This window comes from Dasypus novemcinctus, chromosome 21 (assembly GCF_030445035.2).
Source record: "Dasypus novemcinctus isolate mDasNov1 chromosome 21, mDasNov1.1.hap2, whole genome shotgun sequence".
NCBI classification, from domain to species: domain Eukaryota; kingdom Metazoa; phylum Chordata; class Mammalia; order Cingulata; family Dasypodidae; genus Dasypus; species Dasypus novemcinctus.
The window spans coordinates 34,379,678-34,404,331 of record NC_080693.1 but is presented as its reverse complement, the minus strand read 5'-3'; the positions used below and the strand labels follow the sequence as shown (position 1 = coordinate 34,404,331).

At 38.5% G+C, this 24,654-nt stretch overlaps 1 protein-coding gene and 1 pseudogene across 3 annotated transcripts in view; both read right to left on the bottom strand.

Annotated features, from left to right (window-relative positions):
• The window catches only part of SSH2 (slingshot protein phosphatase 2), a 312,427-nt gene that overhangs the window by 117,670 nt on the left and 170,103 nt on the right, over positions 1 to 24,654 (bottom strand). The window contains exon 1 of one of the 3 annotated variants that reach the window (XM_004454371.3): positions 10,518 to 10,795. The exons of the other annotated variants lie outside the window; for them this stretch is intronic. Coding sequence (XP_004454428.2) covers positions 10,518 to 10,645 — 128 coding nt within the window. The 5' untranslated portion in view covers positions 10,646 to 10,795. Of the gene's footprint in view, positions 1 to 10,517; positions 10,796 to 24,654 lie in introns of those variants that run through there. 3 annotated transcript variants of the gene reach the window in all.
• Positions 10,735 to 24,654, bottom strand: part of LOC139437204 (RNA 3'-terminal phosphate cyclase-like protein pseudogene) — a 32,891-nt pseudogene continuing 18,971 nt past the window's right edge.

Sequence of the window (24,654 nt, the reverse complement as noted above, 5' to 3'; positions counted from 1 at the left end):
GGAGGGGAAAAAAAACCAACTCTCACTGGGGAGCAGATGTAGCTCAGTGGTTGAGCACTTGCTTCCCATGTATGAGGTCCTGGGTTCAATCCCCAGTACTTCCTAAAAAAAAAAAATCTATGTAAATAAGGAATAGAAAGAAATACCCTCTACTTGATAAAGCATCTATGGCAGAACCTAAAGCATACCAATATACTTATTTACAAAACATAAGCTTCATTCCTTTAAAAATACCATTGTTGTGGAGGCAGTGACCCACAGATACTCTGGGGTTAGGGAGAGGGAAAAAAACGTTTAATAGAGGGGCATTTTCGGGACTTGGGAATCATCCTGACTGACATTACAATGACAAATACAGGACATTCTATATCTGTCTATAATGTACAGAGTCGAATGGGAGAGACTGTAAACTACAATGTAAACTATAATCCATGCTTAGTGGCAATGCTCCAAAATGTGTTTATCAATTGCAGAGTATGTACCACACTGATGAAAGATGTTGCTAATGTGGGAAAATGTGGTGGTGTGGGAAGCAGGGCATATGGGAATCCCCTATATATTCTGTATTACATTTATGTAATCGAAGTATCTTTTAAAAAATAAAAAAAGTGAAAGGAAAAAAACAACCTTCTGATAATACAGGAAGAAAAAAAAAAAAGAAACATTCCTTCTACAATGGAAAACAAGATAAGCAAACAAGCACTGGTATTACTTAACATTACACTAGAGGCCTCAGCCAAAGCAATGAGAGTTATTAATATTCAAAGAGACAAAACTCATTTACAGATGATATAATCATCCATGTGGAAAAGTCAAGAAAATCAATTAAGACTCTATTGGGGGGTGGGGTATATGGGGACCTCATATTTTTTTAATGTAACATTAAAAAAATAAAGAGGAAAAAAAATCTATTAGAACCAAGAGTTCAGCAAGATGGCCTGATACAAAAGCAAATATAAAAAGGACTATACACCTGCAGTGACTAATAAGAAAACATCATGATAAACAGACCTCATTCACTAGAGCAACAAAAGCTTTATGAAACACCCACAATATACCTAATAAGAAATGTTTAACTGTCATATGAGTAAAATTATAAAATTTAAAGGACATTTTAAAAGACATACACACCACATTCCTCATTGGGGAGGCTCATTTGGTAAAGTCCCAAGAGGATTTTTTAAAATGGAAATTGACAGGTTGATTCTAACATTTATCTGGAAAACAAAATAAGAATAGCAAATACATTTTTCAAACAAATATAACCACAGAGGCCTTGTATATAAGGTATCAAAATACCCATTAAATCTTTATTAAGCAAATCAGAGGGATATTGGTATGTAGAAAGAAAAACACCAACAAATTTTAAAAGCACACAGACTTCATATATATATAACAGTACATAATGTCTGTAGCATTTCAAATTAATGTAGTGAGACTGGATTTAATGATAAATGAAATTGGAATACCTGATATGTGGGAAAAAAGTAAGTTAGATCCCTGCTTACTTTATAAATAAAAACAAGTTCTAGATGTTTCAAAGAGCTAAATATCTTAAAGTTATAAACATAATAGAAAATACTGACAAGATCTGACTACAAAAATTAGAGATTTTTATACAAGATTCAAAGTTAAAAGGTAAGTAACAGGCTAGGAGAAGTACATATATATATATATACATATATATATATATTTCCCCCCCACATACTCAGAATACAAAGAGAATATCAAAAAGAAAAAGACAAACAGAAATGGTCAAAAGTACAAACATGTAAATCACAGAAGAAAAATACAAAAGACTGATAAAAATGTAAAAGGATGCTAAACACTATGGTACTAAGATAACTGCAGATAGGGAAGTAGTTGTGAGCAAGGACTTGAGCCAGACCGCCTGTGTTTGTATCCTAGAGCTTTCTAGCTTTCTAGTCTTAGACAAGTTACTTAGCCTCTTTGTGCCTCTCACCTGAGGATGATACCTATCTCAGATTGTTAACTATATCTGGCACATAGTAAGAGTTCAGTAAAAATTAACTGCTATTAATATAATAATTATTAATAAGGTTGGTAGAGATACAGGAAAAGACACACACACTGGAGTAGTGGGGTAAGAGCAAATTGGCAAAGTCTTCTTGAAGGCAATTTGAAAGTATGTATATCAAAATTTGCACATACATACTATTAGAACCAAAAATCCCACTGTTTGGAATTCACCTAAAGAAATATTTATGTATGTATACAAAGATGTATGTTATCAGGATGTTTAGTGCAGAACCTTAGGATTCAGATATAAGAAATGGTGGTTCTAATGTCAGTCCTGCCAATAATCATATAATCCCGTGCAAATAATTTCATCATTTTGATTTCTTTACATCATTGCTCTATAAAATGGGGGTGATGATTACCCAATCTGCTTCAGAAGGATGCATTAAGGTAGTGGTCCTTCAGGTATGACCCCTAGACTGGCAGCATTAACATTATCTGGGAACTAGTTAGAGTGCAAATTCTTGAGCCCTAGCTCAGACCTACAGAATTAGAAACTCTGGGATTGGGGGCAGCAATCTGTGGTTTAACCAGCCCTCCAGGGAATTCTGATGCAAGCTAAAGTTTGAGGCACACTTCAGATGAGTACATGTGAAATCACTTTGACAACTACAAAGCAATACTTAAAAAGCACTGTTTTTCCATCTTTCTTTTTTTTTCCTAAAGACCTATCTATCTATCTATCTATCTATCTATCTATCTATCTATCTATCTATCTATCTATCTATCTCCCCTTCCCCCCACCCCGGTTGTCTGTTCTCTGTGTCTATTTGCTGCGTCTTCCTTGTCCGCTTCTGTTGTTGTCAGCGGCATGGAAATCTGTGTTTCCTGTCACGTCATCTCACTGTGTCAGCTCTCCATGTGTGTGGTGCCACTCCCCAGCAGGCTGCACTCTCCCTCCCGCTGGGCGGCTCTCCCCACGGGGCGCACTCCCTGCGCGTGGGGCTCCCCCACGTGGGGGACACCCCTGCGTTGCACGGCACTCCCCTGCGTGCATCAGCGCTGTGCATGGGCCAGCTGCACACGGGTTAAGGAGGCCCAGGGTCTGAACCACGGACCCCTCATGTGGTAGATGGATGCGCTAACCACTGGGCCAAGTGTGCTTCCCATTCCACCTTTCAATTTCATAGAAAGGTACTGTAGCAGTTTGAGATTATTTGTGAATTCCAAAAAGAGAGATTATGTTTGTAAACTGCTCTGTTCCTCTGGGCCTGATAGTCCTTTGATTGTACTAGATTCAGCTGAGACATGTGATTAAATTAAGATTAGAGCTTTGATTCAACCATGTCATTAGAGTGTGACTGAGCATTGAGTCTTGGCTCTCTTGGTGAGTTAATAAAACAGATTCTCACATGGAAGTAGACACACAGAGAACAAGAACACAGAGGAAAAGAGACAGCTCATTAGACACGGCAGAGGCACCAGCTAAGAGAGATGACCCTGATAGTCTATAGTTGACCTTGTGAAAAGAACAGAGCAGTTGAGCCCAGAAAGAAATGAGCCCGGGGGAGAGACGAGCCTAATACAGCTGAGTTTGGAAGAAGGTGGGACCATGGAGACTTAAGAGGAAGAAGGAAGGTTGAACCCTTGCAGACCCTGACCATCACTTTGCTTCAACACATGGCCAAAGACTTTGGGTGAGAAAGTACCTCTTATGGTACCTTGAGTTGACTCTTTAGGGCCTTGTGACTGTAAGCTTCTACCCCAAATAAATACCCTTTATAAAAGCAAATAGAGTTCCAGTATTTTGCATCAGTACCCCTTTGGCTGACTAATACAGGTATGTTTTGGAATCACCTTGATATGCTCCTGTTGCTAAGCCTAAGCTTTAGAAAGCACTAATAGGCAGATATAAAGCCAAACTTACATGAAACCAAGTAAGCATAAACAAATATTTTAGGTCAATAATAAAAAGCTTACAGTAACATCATTAACAATTCAAGCAATGCCCAAGTTCCAAGACTTCTGATCAGAGGTCTTCATAATGCGAACACTGTTTCTTTCTTTCTTTTTTATGATTTTATTTATTTCTCTCCCCACACCCCCTTGTTGTTTGTGCTCACTGTCTGCTCGTCTTCTTTTTAGGAGGCACTGGAAACTAAACTGGGAACTCCCATGAGGGAGAGAGGTGCCTAATTGCTTGAGCCACCTCTGCTCTCTGCTTGTTGTACCTCTCATTTGTTTTCTTATGGCGTCATCTTGTTGTGTCAGCTTGCTGTCTTGCTTGTCTTCTTTAGGAGGCATCGGGAATTGAACCTGGGACCTTCCATGTGGTAGACAGCCACCGAACTGCTTGAACTACATCTGCTTCGCTCTTATTTTTTAAATCGGTGCAGTTCTACAGAGTTCTCATATACCCCATTCCACATACAATTTTCCCTGTTAACATTTTGCATTAGTGAGAACACTATTTTGATGGCAGTTTTTGCCTGCATTTTATGCAGTAATTCCTGATCTTTCCTTAAACTTTTCAGAACACAAAAATGACCACTTACTTCTTGATAAGTCACTTGTTTAGATAAGACAATAACACTAGGAACACCTTTGGTATTTCTTAACACAGTGACATTCTCAGGGACTGAAAGTTCTCTAAAAATAATATACGGTTCCATATTTTTCAGAAATTCAGATGATTGTTTTATTAAAAAGCATGTACAGATTCTTAAAGGATATGGTACTTTTCATGATCATTCTGATCCAAGTCTCTTGAATTTTTATCAGATGGTTTTCTGGGTTGTCCAAGTAATTTTTTCTAGTGGGATTAAGATTTATAATAATTTTTTCTTAGTTTCTGGAATGAATTTAGTCATTTCCTTAATGTTCTTTATTGATAAGTCAAACATATGTCATCTTTGGTGAGTTTTACACAACTGCAAGACCTTAATCTAATAATGATGACATAATCCCAATAAAATAAATACTCCAGCTATTCCAATTTCACCTATATAAAACACAGTTGGAAGTGAAGGAATTAGAAACAGCCTGCAAAATCACCAAAATAGGTGTCCAAAGGCAATACTCTAAAAGTCATGCACTTTCCCAGTAGGAGAACCCTCAGGATTTTTGACTCTTTGACAGAGGTCTCATAGGGTTTGTTACTTGGTTTCTAAACCAGCAAATCAGAAAAAGCAAAAGAAGATCTTAATGTGAGTTCTCAGCTGTGAGACAAGAACTAACAATTTGATAAAACTATAAAAAGGAGATAAGAACTCCCAAAATACTAGAGTCGGGGACCATTACTAGGTGATGTTAGAGCTCAGATGACTATAGATCATATATTTCAACCTCCTCATCATATGGGCGCCACCATATCACCCAAGGTGATAAAGCTATTTCGTAGTTTTGTTGTGACTCTCCTCCCCCACTCTCAGGGCTCCTTCTCACTATATCAAGTTGCCTGCCATGATCTTAATGATAGCTCCAATTTAAGGTGTTAACATAATTGTTCCATGTACTATAAAGATAGCATTTTATAATACTTTCACCTAAAATGATACAAAGATATACAAATGGCCAACAAGCACAAGACAAGATTGCTTAAAACCAATAGTTGTTAGGGAAGTGCAAATCAAAACCACAATGAGATACTACCTCACACCCACTAGAATGGCTATCATTTTTAAAATGTAAAATTAACTGGCAAGGATGTGGAGAATAGGAACCTTAGTACATTGTTGGTAGGAATGTAAAATGGTATAGTCACTGTGAAAAACAGTTTGGTGGTTCCTCAAAAATTAAACATAGAACTACCATAGGACGTGGCAATCCTACTTCAAGGTAAATACCCAAAAGAATTAAAAGCTGGGAGCTAGACATCTGTATATTAATATTCACAGTGGCATTATTCACAACAGCCAAAAGGTGGAAGCAACCCAGATACCTATCAATGGATGACTGGATAAACAAAACATGTTTTACATTTATGATGGAATATTACTCAGCTTTAAAAAAGAAGTTCTGATAAACATGAATAAACCTTGAAGACATCAGGTTGAGTAAAATAAGCCAGACACAAAAGGCCAAACATTATATGATCTCACTTACATGAAATAACTAGAACATGCAAATTCATAGAGACAGAAAGGTGATTACAGGTTGAGGGTAGAAAGGGAATGGGAGTTGATGCATAATGGGTATAGGGTTTCTGTTTGGGGTGATGGGAAAGTTCTAGTAATGGATGGTAGTAAGGGTAGTGCAACACTGGAATGTGAGTAATCCCACTGGAAGAAGAGGTTGAGGGAAGTGGATTTGGCTCAACTGATTGGGCATCCACCTACCACATGGGAGGTCCAGGGTTCAAACCCAGGGCCTCCTGACCTGTGTGATGAACTGGCCTTTGCACCGTGCTGATGCACATAAGGAGTGCCGTGCCACTCAGGGGTGTCCCCCGCATAGGGGAACCCCACGCGCAAGGAGTGAGCCCTGTAAGGAGAGCCACCCAGTGCGAAAAAAGTGCAGCCTGCCCAGGAGTGGCGTCACACACACGGAGAGCCGATGCAGCAAGATGACACAACAAAAAGAGACACAGATTCCTGGTGCTGCTGACAAGAATACAAGCGGACACAGAAGAACACACAGTGAATGGACACAAGAGAGCAGACAACTGGGGCGGAGAAGGGTAGAGAAATAAATAAAAAATAAATCTTAAAAAAAAAAAAAGTGGTTGAGATGGGAAAGTTTATGTTGTATATGTGCTTCTACAATGAAAAAAAAAAAGAGCAACTAAAGACACTATGGCAATTAAATGCAATGCAAGATTCTGGATTGGAGCTAATGGAGGAGAAAAGGTTCAAAAGGACATACGATAAAAACTGGAATATAGATTATAAGCTTCACATCAATGTTAAATTTCTTGAACCTGATGACAGTACTTAAGGTGGTTAAACATGTGGATCTTTGTTCCCAGGAAATGTATATGGAAGTATTAAATGTTCAAGGAACATGATGTATATACAACCTACTCTCAAATGCATGAATGGATGGAAGGGTAGATGGATGGATAGATAGGCAGATAGAATGACAGGGCAACTGTGACAAAATGTTAAAAATTGGTGGATCTGGGAATTTGGGTGCGGGTATATTGGAGTTCTTTGCATGAATTTTGTATTATTTTTGCAACTGTCAAAGTTGCAAGTTTGAAATTATTTCAAAACAAGAAGTAAAAATAATTAAATAAAGGCGGTGAACCCGCTCAACTAACTGGAAATCTAGCTCTCCAGAATACCTAATTCTATCAGAGTTTGGTAAAAAACTTTAACTTTTTGGGAGATGAACAACCTGAAATATGGTTGGGAAATTAGTGGAATTACTCTTGACTCTCCTTTCAATCCAAGTCATAGTTCCCAACCTTGGCTGAACATCATTCTCACATGGACAGCTTTAAAAATCACAATGTCACAACTGCACGCCAGGCCAATTACATAATTACCTCTAGGATGGGACTTGAGCATCAGTATTTCTTAAAGCTAGCTAGGTGACTTTTTTTTTTTAAGATTTATTTATTTATTTATTTCTCTCCCACGCCCCCGGTTGTCTGTTCTCTGTGTCTATTTGCTGTGTCTTCTTCTTTGTCCGCTTCTGTTGTTGTCAGCCGCACGGGAATCATGGGCCATCCTGTTGTATCAGCTCTCCGTGTGTGCAGCACCATTCCTGGGCAGGCTGCACTTTCCTTCGCGCTGGGCGGCTCTCCTTACGGGGTGCACTCCTTGCGCATGGGGCACCCCTACGCAGGGACACCCCTGCATGGCAGGGCACTCCTTGTCCACATCAGCACTGTGCATGGGCCAGCTCCACACGGGTCAAGGAGGCCTGGGGTTTGAACTGTGGACCTCCCATGTGGTAGACGGACTCCCTAACCACTGGGCCAAGTCCGCCGCCTAGGTGACTTTAATGTGTAGCCAAGGTTGAAAATCACTGGGCTAAAAATATTCTTATGGCAAGGTATTATTGCCCTTGTCCATCCAAAAACACATTACAATTTTTTCAAGTCCATCTTCCCTGATGACTGTAAATCTGAAACTTTTAGTTGCTTCCCCCGTCACTGCTACTTACATATTGACACCACAGGGAAATGCCCATACCAGATGAAGTTTAGAGTATTAGGTCCTAGAAACAGTAGTTCCCTATAGGAAAGAGATTCTTAACCTTCTTGAGATCACAGATTATTTTGCAAATCTGATTTAGAAATATACTTATCTACCCAACATTTTCATCAGATCTCAGGGAGGTTTATAGACCTTCTGAAACCAATCCATAGAAATCTAGGTGCCATGGACTCCAAGTTAAGAACTTCTGCTTTAGGTAAAACCAACAATGCATCTGTTTAAGCTCATAAAATTTAGGAGTCTATTCAGAATGATCTCTAAAGACTTTTTAATGATGATGAACTGGGAAATACTATGAATGCTAAATAAACATGACATCTAGAACAGTAACAATAAATACAGTTTAGAAGTCAACACTGTCAGCCAGTCTCATTTCTAAGGGGGAAAAGGCAGCAAAAGAAAAAAAAAAAAGAAAAAGACTGTGAAACTTGTTAAAAAGTATGTCTGTCTTCGTAGCAAAACTCTCAGTATAGCAAATAAGTTTTTCACCATTAATTTGAAGATCTGCAAAGTTAAATTCCTAAGCCTGCCAAGTAGGCAACTCCTAAAACACATTTTTATTGTGGATAAGAGCACTGGCCTAGGAACCCAATAGATATATATTCTAAGGATAGTTTTGTCACTTAACTAGTTATAAGTCTCTTTGAGCAATTATTCAATTCCTGAAGCCTTGGCTTCATTACCTGTAAAGAGAACAACTAATTTCATAGGCTTGTTAGGATGATTAAATAAAATAATATACAGGTGCTCTGTAAATAGCAGCTATTCAGCATTATTTCATTTCAATTAACTCATTTCTGTGCAGGACTTTATGGTTTGCAAAGAATTAACATATATGATCTCTTATTATCCTAAGGGTAGGAACCACTGCATTCCCATTTTATGTGGAAGAAACTGAAGTCAAATGATGTACTCAAAGACACTAATTAGTAAGAAAAGAAATCTGGACTTGCTGGATCACAGTAGGAAGCATGATTCAAAATTCCCTTCCCCCAAAAAGCTTAGAAGCTCTACCTTTAAAATTTTTTTACAGTACTGCGAACACTATTATTTTGAGATTGTCACCCAGTTTCAGATTATTCACTCCTTTCCTTCTTTCACTTCATTTATCTTTTTTTTTTTTTAAAGGAAACTGTACGTAAAGCAGTTTGTTTCACTGTGAAGAGTTTAAAGTACAGCGCACAAAATCACTTTTTTTTTCCTATTTTAGCAGCTCCACCTCTAGTGAAAAGGAAGGACAAAAGGTGACACTCAAATAGTTTAATTTGATTTGGTAGGAGGAAACCATTAATTAAAATAATAAATTAGGTGAGCGATGATCTATAAATCACTTAAAATGCAATTCTCAGTACCTTTAACAAGGGGTAAAGAATTTTTCTGTTATTGGACACTAAAAAGTTCTTCAGCACTGACGTGGAAACGAGGCAGATGTAGTACTTTAGAGCTAGCAAACTAGTAAAACTTTAGAAGATGACTCTTCCTTCTGAGGCCACTCAGGAGTAAGTGCTAATACACTAAGCAGACTAAACTTCTGCTATCTAACTCTAAATCACAACAATGGTTTAAGGATGCAGTTTGAAAAGGTGGAGTGCCTCTCCTTTGAGCTTTATAACTAACTGTGAGTTGAGACTAACCACAAATTTGAGAACACACAGTTCTCAGAAATAGCTCAACCACAATGGAAGGTAAGGACAACAACTCGAGAGACTTCAAAAATAGAGACGATGAAAGATACGCTCGAATTCTTGCACTTCAGGAAATGAAGTGGTATGAAGGCTTGGGTTGTGAGCACCTAGTACTACAGAGGAAGACAAAAAGAAAAAGAGACAAACTACTGTAGTCCAGTTGTTTGATTTAACTTCAGACTACACCCAGCGGGAGCGAAGAATGAACTGCTCTCCTTTGTGTGAAGGGCTTGCGTCAGAAACCTATGGTCACGCGCAAACATAAACAAAAAACCAAAAGCGAGAACGAGTATGGTCACTAGCAGGACCGGCAGGCAAGCCCCTCACGTTTCCGGCCGGCTGTTCCGACGTTACGGCGACTGCCCTTCAATCCCGCTGTGCCAAACCGCTCAACGGTCACTCGGTCACTCGGAACAAATTCCCAAGGACGAACCCACTTCGGATTCCCCCAAAGTTTACCAAATCTCTCGCAAAGCCTTCTTCTGCCTGCCCATTTCCCTGGGACAGTTTTCTGCTTCCACGAACTACTCCACATCCCCTGGATGCCCGGAGACCCCCCCAAGCACGCAGCCTGCTCGCCCCGCGCCCCCGCCCGCTTGCTTGCGCTCCAGCAGGTTCGGGGAAGCGGCTGCTGAAAAGCAAACTTTCCGAGCATTAGCGGAAGCTGGAGGGTGCGCGGCACACTCACAGCTGGTTGATGGCGTTCTGCGAGATGACCGCGTCCGCAGAGAAGTAGGGGATCATATCGGGGCCACTGAGGCTGCAGGTGCAGGCGGAGGGCGCCTTTCTCTCGCGGACCAACGTGCTCAGGATCATGGGGCCGGTTCAAGGCGCGCACCTTGGCATCCTGGCCCCGGCCCGGCTTCGGCGCGAGGCGCGGGCTGCGCGGACCCCGGCCGCCGAGCCTAGCGCGCGGGATCGCGCAGAGGCAGCCGCCGCGGCCCTGGGGATCGGCGGTGGAGTCCCGGCGGCCGGACGCCGCCAGCAGCCCGCCCCAAGTCGCGTCCGGGGCGGGGCGCCGCGGCGGGGGCGGGCCGGGAGGGTCCTGGGAGCCAGCAGGGTCGACGGTGCGATGCCCCGCCCCGGAGCTTGCGGCGCCCACGCGGGTCCGGAGCCTGCATTCCCCAAGGGTCAGCCGCAAGACACCGCAGCTTAGGTGAAGGAGTGACGCGAGCCGGGGTGGGCCTGAAAGGCATTTTTCTAAGGCGAAATGTTTCAATGGAAAGTGCCTCTTAAATGACTCTGTACAGTGTACGTCAAACAAATCCTACTTTCCGAATGATCTTTAAATTGATTTTTAAGGTCCGTATATTCACAAATGCAACAAATATTTATCGAGGGCTTCCTATGTGCCAAGGGCTGAGGGAATTCCGAGATTTTATATATGTAATTAGGTGTGTGTGTGTATTTTAAGGAAACAGTTGAAGTTATGATGCTAGGAAGCCCGTCTACACTGTCAAGAACATTTCATAACCCTTGTAAATAATTTTATAAAGGGCTTTCTTTCTCCAAACCAGGGATTCACAGCCTTGGTTGCACATATGAATCACTGTGGAGTCTTTTTAAATCCCCATGGTCAGTCAGCACCTTACACCACTCAAATCGGAATCTGAGGGTTGTATCTAGACGCCAGTATTTTTCGGAGCTCGCCAAGTGATTCCAACGTACAGCCATGGTTCTGAACTACTTTGCCAAAAGATGGAGCAAGGAAAGCAAGTTAGAGAGCATACCTTTATTTCACAAATATGGAAACATTCGGGGTCTAGACAGATGCCCTATTTTCTAAGTGATCTCACTAAAACAAGGACCCAGGTTTTATGGCTCCAAATCTAAGGGCCTTTCCCACCAAACGCTATTGCCTGATGACTTTATGGGCATCAGCCTTCACTATCTTTCCTTCAACTCACCTGACCAGGAACTAGCTCCTTGTAAAACGAGACCCTCTTTCCTCTCTCCCCAACATGCAGTGTAGTGGCTCACCTAAAGTGGCTGACACTGCACATGGCATTCAATTCAATTCAAAGTTATCTGCCTTATCTCTTGTCCTTCCAGAGTCATCAGGACAAATATTTTCAGGCATAAGTATTTTTTAGCATTTCTGAATGCTAAAATATAAATCAATAAAGTTGTCTTAGGGAAATCCTAAGAAATTTAAATTAAAAAAATTCATTAACCAATTATAAGAGAAGAGAATAAAATTAGCATAGGAAGAAATCATGTTAGGACTCAGTACAGGCTAAGAATCAGGAAGAAATACATTTTGTTTATGTAAATTTTAAAATCTCTTTTCCTATTTGGAAGGTTGGCAGTTTTCAAAGTCCTAGTAATGAAATAATCTAAACTGTAAATTCTCTGCCTAAAAACAATCACTCTTCTGTTAGTTGATCCTTCCACAAAACTTAAAACTGTTGCCAAGGACTGGTGGACATGAAATATTGCAACCTAATGCTGAAAAGAGATATCTCAGTTTCCTAGAGATCTGATAATAATAGGAAGGAACCCGTTGGCAAGGGAAGAGTTAATGAAAGGGCTGGATCTCGAACTCAATGTATTATCATTGTCATCATCCATCTCTTGAAAGGAAAATGTTTGAAAGATTTATTCAGGCTGTGTCAGCAGGCACCCAAATGGCAGTGCAAGAAAAAAAAATCTGCTGTAAGAAAAAAAATCTGCTGATACACCCCAAAATAAATTGCTTAAAATATCTGGCAAACTTTCCAGTTTGAAACTTATTCCAGGCTATAATTTATTACAGTGTCCTGCAGTGATAAAAAATAAGGTAGCAAGCAGATTAGAATAGCACTGTTAAGGTGAGTTCAGTTCCTTTCACAACACAGCAGAGATTGGATTTTATTGAAGTCAACACTAAATGATGCCATTTAGGAGAGATGATGGGTTGGTAATCATCTGTATCTGTCTGTAAAAGAAGTCAGCAGGAAATGTATCTTCTCAATTCAGACTTACTAACTCTTACATTTAAAAACTCTACAGATATATATGGTTTCATAAATATGGATACAGTGATGCCCCTGAAGTGTTGAGTCCTTTGTTTTCCCTCAAAAGACCTCTGTCAGTGTTCTTTCAGCTAAGGAGACTATTTTAACACCCCCATCCAGCCTTTTCAAAAGCTTTTCAAAGTTAGATTCTTGCTTCAAACTGTAATATAGGAAAATTGGGATGGTGCTAGAACATGCCTCTTGTTATTTTTAAGAAAGAAATTAAATCATCTTTGCAAATGGGGCCACCTTTAAGAAAATAGTTCTTTCTGCTACTCTTTTTGAAAATTCAACAAATTCCCTTTCTTTTCACAATCTGCTTAATGTCAAAATGTCAATCAATTTAGTTTCAGCTCAATTTAGTCCTTTACTTTCCACTGTCAGGAGACGAGGGTCTAGAGGCAAGCTCTCTGTACCCAAGCATCTAGGAATTCAAAAATGATTCCAAAAAGAAAAAAAAAAAAAGATTCCAAATTAGACTGAACAGCACAAAATAAATTAAGCTAGTTTTCTATTCCACATGAAGTCAGAGGGACTTTCTCTTAAAAAAATTTTTGCACAAAGACCCTGAAGAGAAATTGCCACATTTCTTTACATTCTTGCTTGAATTCTGAGATTTGAAATGAATCTTCTCAGGTCATTTGCTGACAACTTCAAGACTCCGAAATACAATTACTATAAAATGTTAACTTGGCTTTTGATAGCATTAACTATGACCAAATTAATTTTTTTAATAGAATCATATGTTAATAGCATTTTAAAATCTTAAAGTAATAGATGTCCCTTGTGTCTATACGTTATTTCCATTACTATATCTCTATGTATCCCTCCATAAGGCATAAATACTCTAAAACGGTGAGTACTGGAGACTTAAATGCTGACATAATTGTATTGCAGGACAGACCTGAGGTGTACTGAAATGTGAACAGAGGATATAGACATGCTTTTGTTGCTATGACAAAATCAAAATGGGTTGATCATTTGAACTGATGGTAACTAATGATCTATGAAATGACAGTGTTAATTTATAGTGCCAACAGCAGAGGCTAGAAACCAGAAGACCTAAGTTTTAGGTTCTAACACAGTCACTTAAATTAAGACTAGCCAAGTAACTTAACTTCATCTAAAGTAAAACGAATAGAGAAAAGACTTAACGTGATTTTCTTCAGGCCATTAGAGAAAAATGTGTGCGTGTCCACACTGGGGGAAGAAGAGAACATTGAAGGCTGACTGGCAATTTTGAGGTAAAGTCCATTGTGGGCCTTCATCCATTTACTGAGAAAATGAAGGCGTTGGACTGGACATGATCTTCTCTAATCTTTTCCACCAATCTGAAAAAATGGCTGAAGTGGGCAATGTTAAGAAATCATAAACAGACTTCTGGGAGGATAGTGGACTACAAAGGCACAGAAGTCTTTTCTCTCCCAGAAAAATAACTAGAGGACAGGCAGACATGGCCTGTCTTCTAGGGTTTAGGACACCAGGGGAAGGCTGGACACTGCCCAGAGGAGAGAGGGGCAAAAGAAAAGAATCACAACAGAGTTAAAATCCGCAGCTGCAAATGCCAGCACCTTCCCCCACACTATAGATACTTTTGAATTCTAAGGCCTCAGGGCCCGTGGCTACAGACTAAGGGGTCCCAGGGAACTATGTCCTCAGGAAAGTGGAGAGAGAGGGATACAGCCTAAGGCTGACAGCTTTTGACTGGTAAATTTGGTCTGTTGTGTCCCAGGAGCCCTTCCAGGCCAAGTGGGGTGGTGTATCGCCCTTTCTACTGACTGGACTGGTTGTTGAAGACGCAGAGGGGAATGGAATTACTTCTACTTGGGAAAAGGGAGGGGGTTACAAGCAAAGGTTGGAGAACTGCCTCTGAGAAAGTTTGAATTATGAGTCTCTCAGTCTTCAGGCAGGAAAATGCATGAACCCCTGTCATATTGATCTGGTCAGTGTAGAAACAAACACGTCAACCAGGCACTGAAAGGAGAGTGCTGCCAAAGATCGCCACCTGCTGGTAGACCAAGGAAGTGCATGTGAGGAAAGTCAAAGTAAATAAGAGAGGCTTTTTCAGGCCTCTACGGCCTCCCTCCCCAAGGCCCCAGGAAGCAGATCTGCAACCCATTATGGCATCCAGGGCCCAGCTTCAAGCAACTAACAAGGACAATCCTAAAGATCCACAACAGGTTGAACCAAGAATCAAAGAACAGTAGTAACACACAGTCTCCCCCCACTAAAACCTACGAATGAAGAAATTAAACATCTGAGTAAACTCACCACCCTAATCATATGCCTAGACATCAGCAAAAAATTACAAGCCATACTAAGAAAATGGAAGAAATGGCCCAAGAAAAGGAATAAATCAAAGCCCCAGAAGAGATATAAAATTTGAGACAACTAATTGGGATGCACACAAATTTCCAAAATCAAGTTAATGAGCTGAAAGACAGTATGGCTAAAGAGAAAAAAGACACCAAGAAGATGCAGAACAAACACAAATAAGAATTTGAAACCTGCATAAAAAAGGAATAGAGCCCATCAGAATGAAAGACACAATAGGTAAGATAAAAAACACATTAGAGGCATACAACAGCAGACTCAAAATGAAAGAAGAAAGAAAAAGGGATACCGAAGGCATGTAGAGAAAAGAACAAAGAGAGAAGAATGGAAAAAAATAGAACAGGGGTTTACGGAGTTGAAAGATAACATGAAACTCAACAACATACTGTCTTGGGAGTCCCAGAAGGAGAAGAGAAGGGAAAAGGGGCAGAAAGAGTATTTGAGGAAATAATAGCTGAAAATTTCCTGACTCTCACAGAAGTGAACTTACATATCCAAGAAGCACAGCATAACCCAATCAGAATAAATCCAAATAGACCTACCCCAAGACACATACTAACTCTGTATGTCAAAGTGAAAGATAAAGAGAAAATTCTGAGAGCAGCAAGGTAGAAACAAACCATCATAATCAAGGGATGCCCAGTAAGACTTAGTGCAGATTTCTCATCAGAAACCATGGAGGCAAGAAGACAGTGATATGATACAATTAGGATACTGAAAGAGGAAAACTGCCAGCTGAGATTTTTTAATAAAAGAGGTATCAGGGATTGAACCCAGGACCTCCTACATGAGAAGCAGGCACTCAACCACTAAGCTACATCCATTCTCCAATAAGAGTTAGTTTTTTTGTTTCGCTTGTTTGTTTGTTTTGAGGTACCAGGGATTGAACCCAAGACACTGAACATGGGAAGTAGGTGCTCAAACACTTAAGCTATATCCACTCCCAGCTGGGAATTCTTTATCCAGCAAAATTGTCCTTTAAATATGAAAGGGGAGTTTCAAACATTCACAAACAGAAACTAAGACAGTTCATAAAAAAGAATCCACCTTTACAGTAAATATTAAAGGAAGTCTTATAGCCTGAAAGAAAAAGACAGGAGGGGCTTGGAGGAGAGTAAAGAAGAAAGAATATCAGAAAGAGTAATCAGAAAAGTAAAAAGACAGATGAAAATAAGATATGACATATGAAAACCAAAGAATAAAGTTGTGGAAGTAAATAATGCATTTACAGTAATACCAATGAATATGAATGGATTAAACTCCACAATCAAAAGATATAGGCTGACAGAATGGATTAAAAAGAAACATGAGCCATCCATATGCTGCTTACAAGAGATTCACCTTAGACCCAGAAATACAAACAGGCTGAAAGGAAAAGGCTGGGAAAAGATACTCCATGCAAATAGTAATAAAAAAAAAAGAGCAGGGATAGCTATATTAATAGCAGACAAAACAGACTTTAAATGCAAAAAAAGGTATAAGAGGTAAAGAAAGCCATTATATATAATATAGATAGATATTTTTGTTGTTGAATCTTTTTTTTTTTTAAAGATACAGAGATCACAAAAAATGTTACATTAAAGAATAGAAGAGGTTTCCACTCCCATATCAGCAACCTCTTTTATCACTGTGGCACATTCATTGAATTTGGTGAATACATTTTTGAGCACTGCTGTACCACATGGATTATAGTCTACACTCTCCCCCTGTCCATTCAGTGGGTTATGGCAGCGTATATAATGTCCAGCATCTGATCCTGCAATATCATTTAGGACAACTCCAAGTCCAGAAAATGCCCCTACATCACATCTCTTCTTCCCTCTCCCTGCCCTCAAGAGTTACCGTGGCCACTGTCTCCACATCAATGATATAATTTCTTCCATTGCTAGAGTCACAATAGTTCTGTAGTAGAATACCAGTAAGTCTACTCTAATCTGTATTTTATTCCTCCATCCTGCTGTTATATATTAATAAGAGGAACAATCCACCAGGAAGAAATAACAGTCCTAACTATCTATGCATCTAACCAGGGTGCCTCAAAATACATGAGACATCTCTGGCAAAATTGAAGGGAGAAATAGACATCTCTATAGTAATAGTTGGACATTTCAACAAACCACTCACATCATTAGATAGAACAACTAGACAGAAGATCATCAAGGAAACACAGAACTTGAACAATATGATAAATGAGCTAGACCTAAAAGATATATGTAGAATGTTGCACACAAATGCAGCAGGTTATCTATTCTTCTCAAGTGCCCACGGATTTTCCTCCAGGATAGACTACATGTTAGGGCACAATACAGCTCTCAATAAGTATAAAAAGACTGAATTTATACAAAGCACCTTCTCAGATCATAATGGAATGAAACTGGAAATCAATAAAAACAGGAAAGAGGTAAATTTGCAAATGTGTGGAGGGTAAACAACATAATCCTAAATAATCAGTGGGTTAAAGAAGAAATTGCAAGTGAAATCAGTAAATATATTGAGATGAATGAAAATGAGAACATAACAAAACTTAGGGGATACACTGAAGGTAGTCTTGAGAGGAAATTTACAGCCCTAAACACCTACATTTAAAAAGAAGAAAGAGATAAAATCAAAGATCTAATTGAAAAAACTGGAGAATATAGGAAAAGAACAGCAAACCATTCCTAAAGCAGAAGGAAAGAAATAATAAAAATTAGAGGCGAAATAAATGAAATTGAGAACAACAACAACAAAAATAGAGAAAATCAACAAAACCAAAAGTTGGTTCTTTGAGATGATCAATAAAATTGACAAACCCCTAGCTAGACTAACAAATAAAAAAATAGAGAAGATGCAAATAAATACAATTTAGAAATGAAAGGGGTGAAGTTACAACCGACCCCAGAGAAATAAAAAGGATCATGAGAAGATATTATGGGAAACTTTATGCCAACAAACTAGACAACCTAGATGAAATAGGCAAACTCCTAGAAATACACAAACAACCTACACTGATGCTACAAGAAATAGAATAACTTATCAAATCAACTACATTTAAAGAAAATGAATCAGCCAAAAGTCTCCCAACAAAGAAAAGTCCAGGACCAGATGGCTTCACAGGTGATTCCTACCAAGCACTTCAAGAAGAATTAACACCAATCCTGTTTAAACTCTTCCAAAAACTGAAAAGAAGGGGAAGCAACACAGCATATTTTATGAAACTGTCATCACCCTAATACCAACATCAGACAAAGACACTGCAAGAAAGGAAAATTACAGACCAATCTCTCTAATGAACATAGATACAAAAATTTTCAACAGCGGCAGACTTGGCCCAGTGGTTGGGGCGTCCGTCCACCTCATGGGAGGTCCGCGGTTCAAACCCGGGGCCTCCTTGACCCATGTGGAGCTGGCCCATGTGCAGTGCTGATGCGCGCAAGGAGTGCTGTGCCACGCAGGGGTGTCCCCCACATAGGGGAGCCCCACACGTAAGGAGAGCAGCCCAGTGCAAAAGAAAGTGCAGCCTGCCCAGGAATGGTGCCGCACACACAGAGAGCTGACACAACAAGATGACGCAACAAAAAGAAACACAGATTCCCGGTGCCGCTGATAAGGATAGAAGCGGACAAAGAAGACGCAGCAAATAGACACAGAGAACAGACAACCGGGGGGGGGGGGGAGGGGGAAGGGAAGAGAAATAAATAAATAAATAAATCTTTAAAGAAAAATTCTCAACAAAATCAAGTTGCAAATAGAATCCAACAGCATATCAAAAGACTTATACATCATGACTAAGTGGGATTTATTTCTAGTAGGCAAGAGAGGTTCATCATAAGAAAATCAACATAATATACCACATTAACAAATTGAGGGAAAAAAAGCACATGGTCATCTTGATCAATGCAGGAAAGGCATTTGACAAAATCCAGCAATCTTTCTTGATAAAAACACTTTGAAAGATAGGAAGGAATAGAAAGAAAATTTCTCAGTATGATGAAAGGAATATATAAAAAACCCAGAGCCAACATCCTACTCAACAGGGAAAAGTTGAAAGTTTTCCCTCTAAGATTGGGAACAAGACAAGGATGCCCACCGTCACCATTGTTATTCAACATTGTGTTAGAAGTTCTAGCTAGTCTATTAGACAAGGAAAAAACAACCCAGAACAAAACAAAAAACCCAAAACAAGACATCTAAATAGGAAAAGAGGAAGTAAAACTATCACTATTTACAGATGACATGATCCTATATTTAGAAAATTCTGAAATGTCTACAACAAAGCTACTTGAGCTAATAAATGAGGTCAGCAAAGTGACAGGATACAAATCAACTTGCAAAAATCAGTAATGTTTCTGTACACTAGTACTGAACAATCTGAGGAGGAAATCAGGTTAAAAATTCCATTTACAATAACAACAAAAAGACTCCAATATCTAGGAATCAATTTAACCAAAGAAGTATAGGACCTATATGCAGAAAACTACAAAATAGTGCTAAAAGAAATTAATAAAGACCTAAACAAAGAGAAAGACAATCTGTGTTCATAGATTGGAAGACAAAATACCATTAAGATGTCAATCCTACCCAAACTGATTTATAGATTCAATGCAATACCAATCAAAATTCCAATAGTCTACTTTGCAGAAATAGAAAAGGCAATACCAAATTCACTTGGAAGGGATAGTGTACCTGAATAGCCAAAAGCATTCTAAAAAAGAAGTGTGACACGGGAGGAATTTCACTGCCTTACCTTGAAACATATTACAAAGCTACATTAGTCAAAACAGCAGCATTTATTGGCTTAAAGATAGACACATTGATCAGTGGAATAGAACTGAGTGTCTAGAAATAAACCCTCACCTCTATGGCCAACTGATTTTTGACAAATCTACCAGGTCCATGTTGACAAGAAAAAACAGTCTCTTCTACAATAGTGCTGAGAGAACAGGATATCCATAACCAAAAGAATGAAAGAGGATCCCTATCTCATTCCCTATACAAGAATTAACTAAAAATGGATCAAATACCTATATATAAAAGCCAGGACTGTAAACCTACTAGAAGAAAATTTAGGGAAACAGCTTCAATATCTTGTGGCAGGTGGTAGTTTTTTTGGCCTTATACCCAAAATACAAGCAACAAAGAAAAAAACATAACTGGGACCTCCTCAAAATTAAAGACTTTTGCACCTCAAAGGTCTTTGTCAAAAGGGTGAAAAAGCAGCTGACTCAATGGGAGAAAATATTTGGAAATCACATCTCTAATAAGGGTATAATATCTATGATATATAAAGGGATGCTACAACTCAACAAAAAGACAAACAACCTGATTAAAAAATGGGCAAAAGACTTGAACAGACATTTGTCTGAAGAAGAAATACAAATGGTGAAAAAACACATGAAAAAATGTTCAATATCACTAGTGATTAGGGAAATGCAAATCAAAGCTACATAGAGATATCATTTCACACCTATTAGACTGGCCACTATTAGAAACACAGAAAACTACAAGTGTTGGAGAGAATGTGGAGAGAGAGAAACACTTATTCACTGTTGGGCAGTTCCTAAATATTTTAATATATATTTGCCATGTTATCCAGAAATACCACTACTGGGTATACACCCAGAAGAACCCTGAGAGCAGTGACGTGAACCAACATCTGCACACTGATGTTCATAGTGGCATTATTCACGACTGCCAAAAGTTGGAAATGACCCAGGTGTCCATCAACTAATGAATGGATAAATTGTGCTGTAATCACATGATGGAATATTATGCAGCTGTAAGAAGAAATGACAACATGGATGAACTTCGAGGACATTATGTTGAGTGAGGCAAGACAGATACAAAAGGACAAATACTGTATGATTGTGCTACTATGAACTAAATATATTGTGTAATCTCATGACGTTAATAACTTGAATATGGATCCCCAGAAAACAGAATGAAGTTAGAGAATGGAAAGCTGAGGGTTACTTTGTTCAGAACTGGTAAAAAGGATGTGTATTAATCTTTGGAAATGAATAGAAAAGGTGAAATCCCAACATAATGTTTGTAACTAGCAGTACTATTATGTGGGTATGAAAGTGGTTTAAAGGTAAAGTCTAAGGTCATATATATTACTAAAAAGAAAGCTAAAAAATGTAACAGAACTGTATAACACAGTAAAACCACATGTGAAATAAAAAACCATAGATACTACATATTGTCTGGATTCCATCTACACAAAATATAAATACAAATAAATTATAGAGATGGAAATTGATTAGCAGTTATGTATGGTAGGAGAAGGATAGAAAGATTGAGAAGTGATTATTAAGGGGTAGGGTTTTGTTTTTTCCTTTTTGCTTGTTTTTTTCCTTTCTTTTCTCTTTTTTTTTTTTTGGTGGAGTAATGAAAATGCTCTAATATTGATTTAAGTGATTATATCAAATGCCATTGATGGCACACTTTAGATGGATTGTATAGTTTATGAATGTTTCAATAGAAGTGATTAAAAAAAACCATGGTGCTTGATATCAGACATTCTAAGTTCTAATTACTTTGTCCATAGGCAAACTTAATTCTATCCCAGCCCAAGTTTCTTTAATTTTATAGTGGGGATTATAATTCTACCTCACAGGCTTATTAAGATATATAGACAAAAGTGCTTTGTGAATGAGACAACACAAAATTTTCATTATTATCATTAACTGGCCAATCAACTTCCAAGAAGAGAAAGTCACTTGTATTTGCTTTCTTTTATTACCCAGTATTTGACAAACAATCTAAAATAAACACACACTTCCCCTATGTACCATCGTTTCACCCAGAAAGTCATTAATATTATCATTTACCAGGTAGTTATTAAATTAACTTGGTATTACATTCTTTAGTAATGTAAGATCTATAGCACTTATTGACTTGTATTTTTTAAACTCTGACATAATACCATTAACATATAGCTATATTTTAAAACTGTCTGGTCATAAGGAAAAATGATTATACCAATCAGAAGACTTATTTGTATTTTTTTGTTTTCTCTAAGGATATGGTTTAGAGAATAAATAGTAAATTAGTCCCCTGAGTGTCAAAAGGGAGAAAACCAACACTCAGTTACAAAACAAAAAGGCTGTTACCTGGAGTAACACAACATCCTGTCTCCTGCTAATATGTAAAATGCTAGGATAAAACTCTCAAGATAATACCTCTCATTTTCAAACTTGTTGCCCAGACAGCACCAAGAGTTATCTCACTACATTCAGTCAAAGGCACTCTTCCTACGATACAATGAACCAAACTGTAAACAAAGACTCTTAAAAGCAATCATGTTTTGCAATCACCCTGTGCCTAATAGTTTAATTAGAAAGAAGAAAATCTGACTATCGTTTTAAACACTCAGCTTTAACAATATTACAGAGCCTTAATAGTCCGTTCCATGGAACTTTCCACGTAAGAGCAATGGGGAACACTGGAAAGATCTGCATATCAACTTCATGAGAGGTAATCTCCAAGGCATTCATCCCCCATGGTCTTAACCACCATATGCTCCTGAAGGAAGAGATGCTGAAATGCTGCGTTCTTCAGGTTACAAAAGCCCTACACTGTATTGTTTAGTAAAAATAATAGGTATTTATAGACCACTTTTCACATTCAACACAAACACAACTCTATAGACATTTAGCCATTTCATCCCTATTCCATCTCTTTGAACATTTTATTTTTTTACAGAAAACTAGTTTAAAAAAATACATATGTAACTCACACTAAATGATTAAAACTTTTTTTTTTCCCCAGGAAGGTGAAAATAAAAGGCACCTTTCTCATTCCCATTATTCTCCTCCCAGGGGTGATTATTGTTAATAGTTTCTTATGTGTTTTTTTCAGAAATTTTCTTGCATACACAAATATTAGAATATTAGTATATTGTAGCTGCCCTTTAGAAACACACATATACACAATCACAGAATTATATTATACATAGTATTCTGATTCTTGCTTTTTGTCTCCCATTATTATATCTTGAAGACGTCATCATTATATCTTGAAGACTTCCATGTTTATAGATTTACCTCATTCTTCTAAAGGACTGCATAGTATTCCATTATATGATTATATAATTTACTTACAGTCTTCTATTGACTGACATTTGTTTCCAGTCTTTACTATTATATACAATGTCACTATAACAAACTTTTATACAATCTTTTGCATACATGTGAATATATTTGTTTGATAGATACCTAGAAGTGGAACTGGCAGTTAAAATATTTTATACATTTTAAGATTTGGTGGATATAACCAAATTGCCTTCTTAAAGGGTTTAGTTTTTATTTTCCCGTGGAATCAAAAGGAATCCATATACAATCTATTTTGTTCAGGCAACATTTTCCTAATTTCCTTTTGTTCTTTGTATATGGATTCCTTTAGCTCATTGAACTTATTTAAGACAGTTGATTTAAAGTCTTTGACTAATAGTTTCAATGTATTAGCTTCCTCAGGGATGGTTTCTGGTAAAAAAATTTTTTTCCAGTGAATGGACCATATTTTTAATTGAGAGCTGGACATTCTGAGTATTATATTATTACAACTCTGGAAATTTAGTTCTCCTGTTGTTGAGGGCTGGAGCCATTAATTTGTGACTTTTCTGAACTAATTTTGCTTCTAATCAGGGACTGGAAAGAGAAAAGATGGGGGAGGGGGGAAGGTAACCGGCTCTTTAAGACTCTGCTGCTGCTTTTGCCTTAGAGGGGGTTGGAACTATGGCTGCTTTCAGAGCCAGAACCCCCCTTCCTCCCTTGATCTGAAGTAGCTTATCAACTTGGAGCTTTCTACTCTGATATCCTCCCACAATCCTTCCCATGTAATCCCAAGACCTTTTTTTATACTCCATCTTTTGCATATTACATCAAAAACTAAAATATTTAGGGAAGTGGACTTGGCCCAATGGATAGGGTGTCTGTCTACCACATGGGAGCTCCATGGTTCAAACCCCAGGAGTACCCTGCCACGCAGGGGTGTCCCCCGCATAGGGGAGCCCCACGCACAAGGAATGCGCCCCGTAAGGAGAGCTGCCCAGTGCGAAAGAAAAGTGCAGCCTGCCCAAGAATGGCGCCGCACACACGGAGAGCTGACACAACAAGAGGATGCAACAAAAATAAACAAAGATTCCTGGTGCCGCTGATAAGGATAGAAGCAGTCACAGAAGAACACACAGCAAATGGATACAGAGAGCAGACAACTGGGGGGGGGGGGGGGTAAGGGGAGAGAAATAAATAAAAAATAAATCTTTTTTTAAAAAAAGACTTATTTTATTATTTCTTTCTCCGCCCCCCCAGTTGTCTGTGCTCTGTGTTCATTCGCTGTGTGTTCTTCTGTGTCCACTTGCATTTAAAAAAATATATATATATAGTAAAACATGCTCACAATAGAAAAACTAGAAATATACACTAAAGTATAAAAAAATTATGAAGAAATATATTACATTGATTTCAAATAATTACTTAGATCATAATGAACTATATGTAATACTTAAACTAC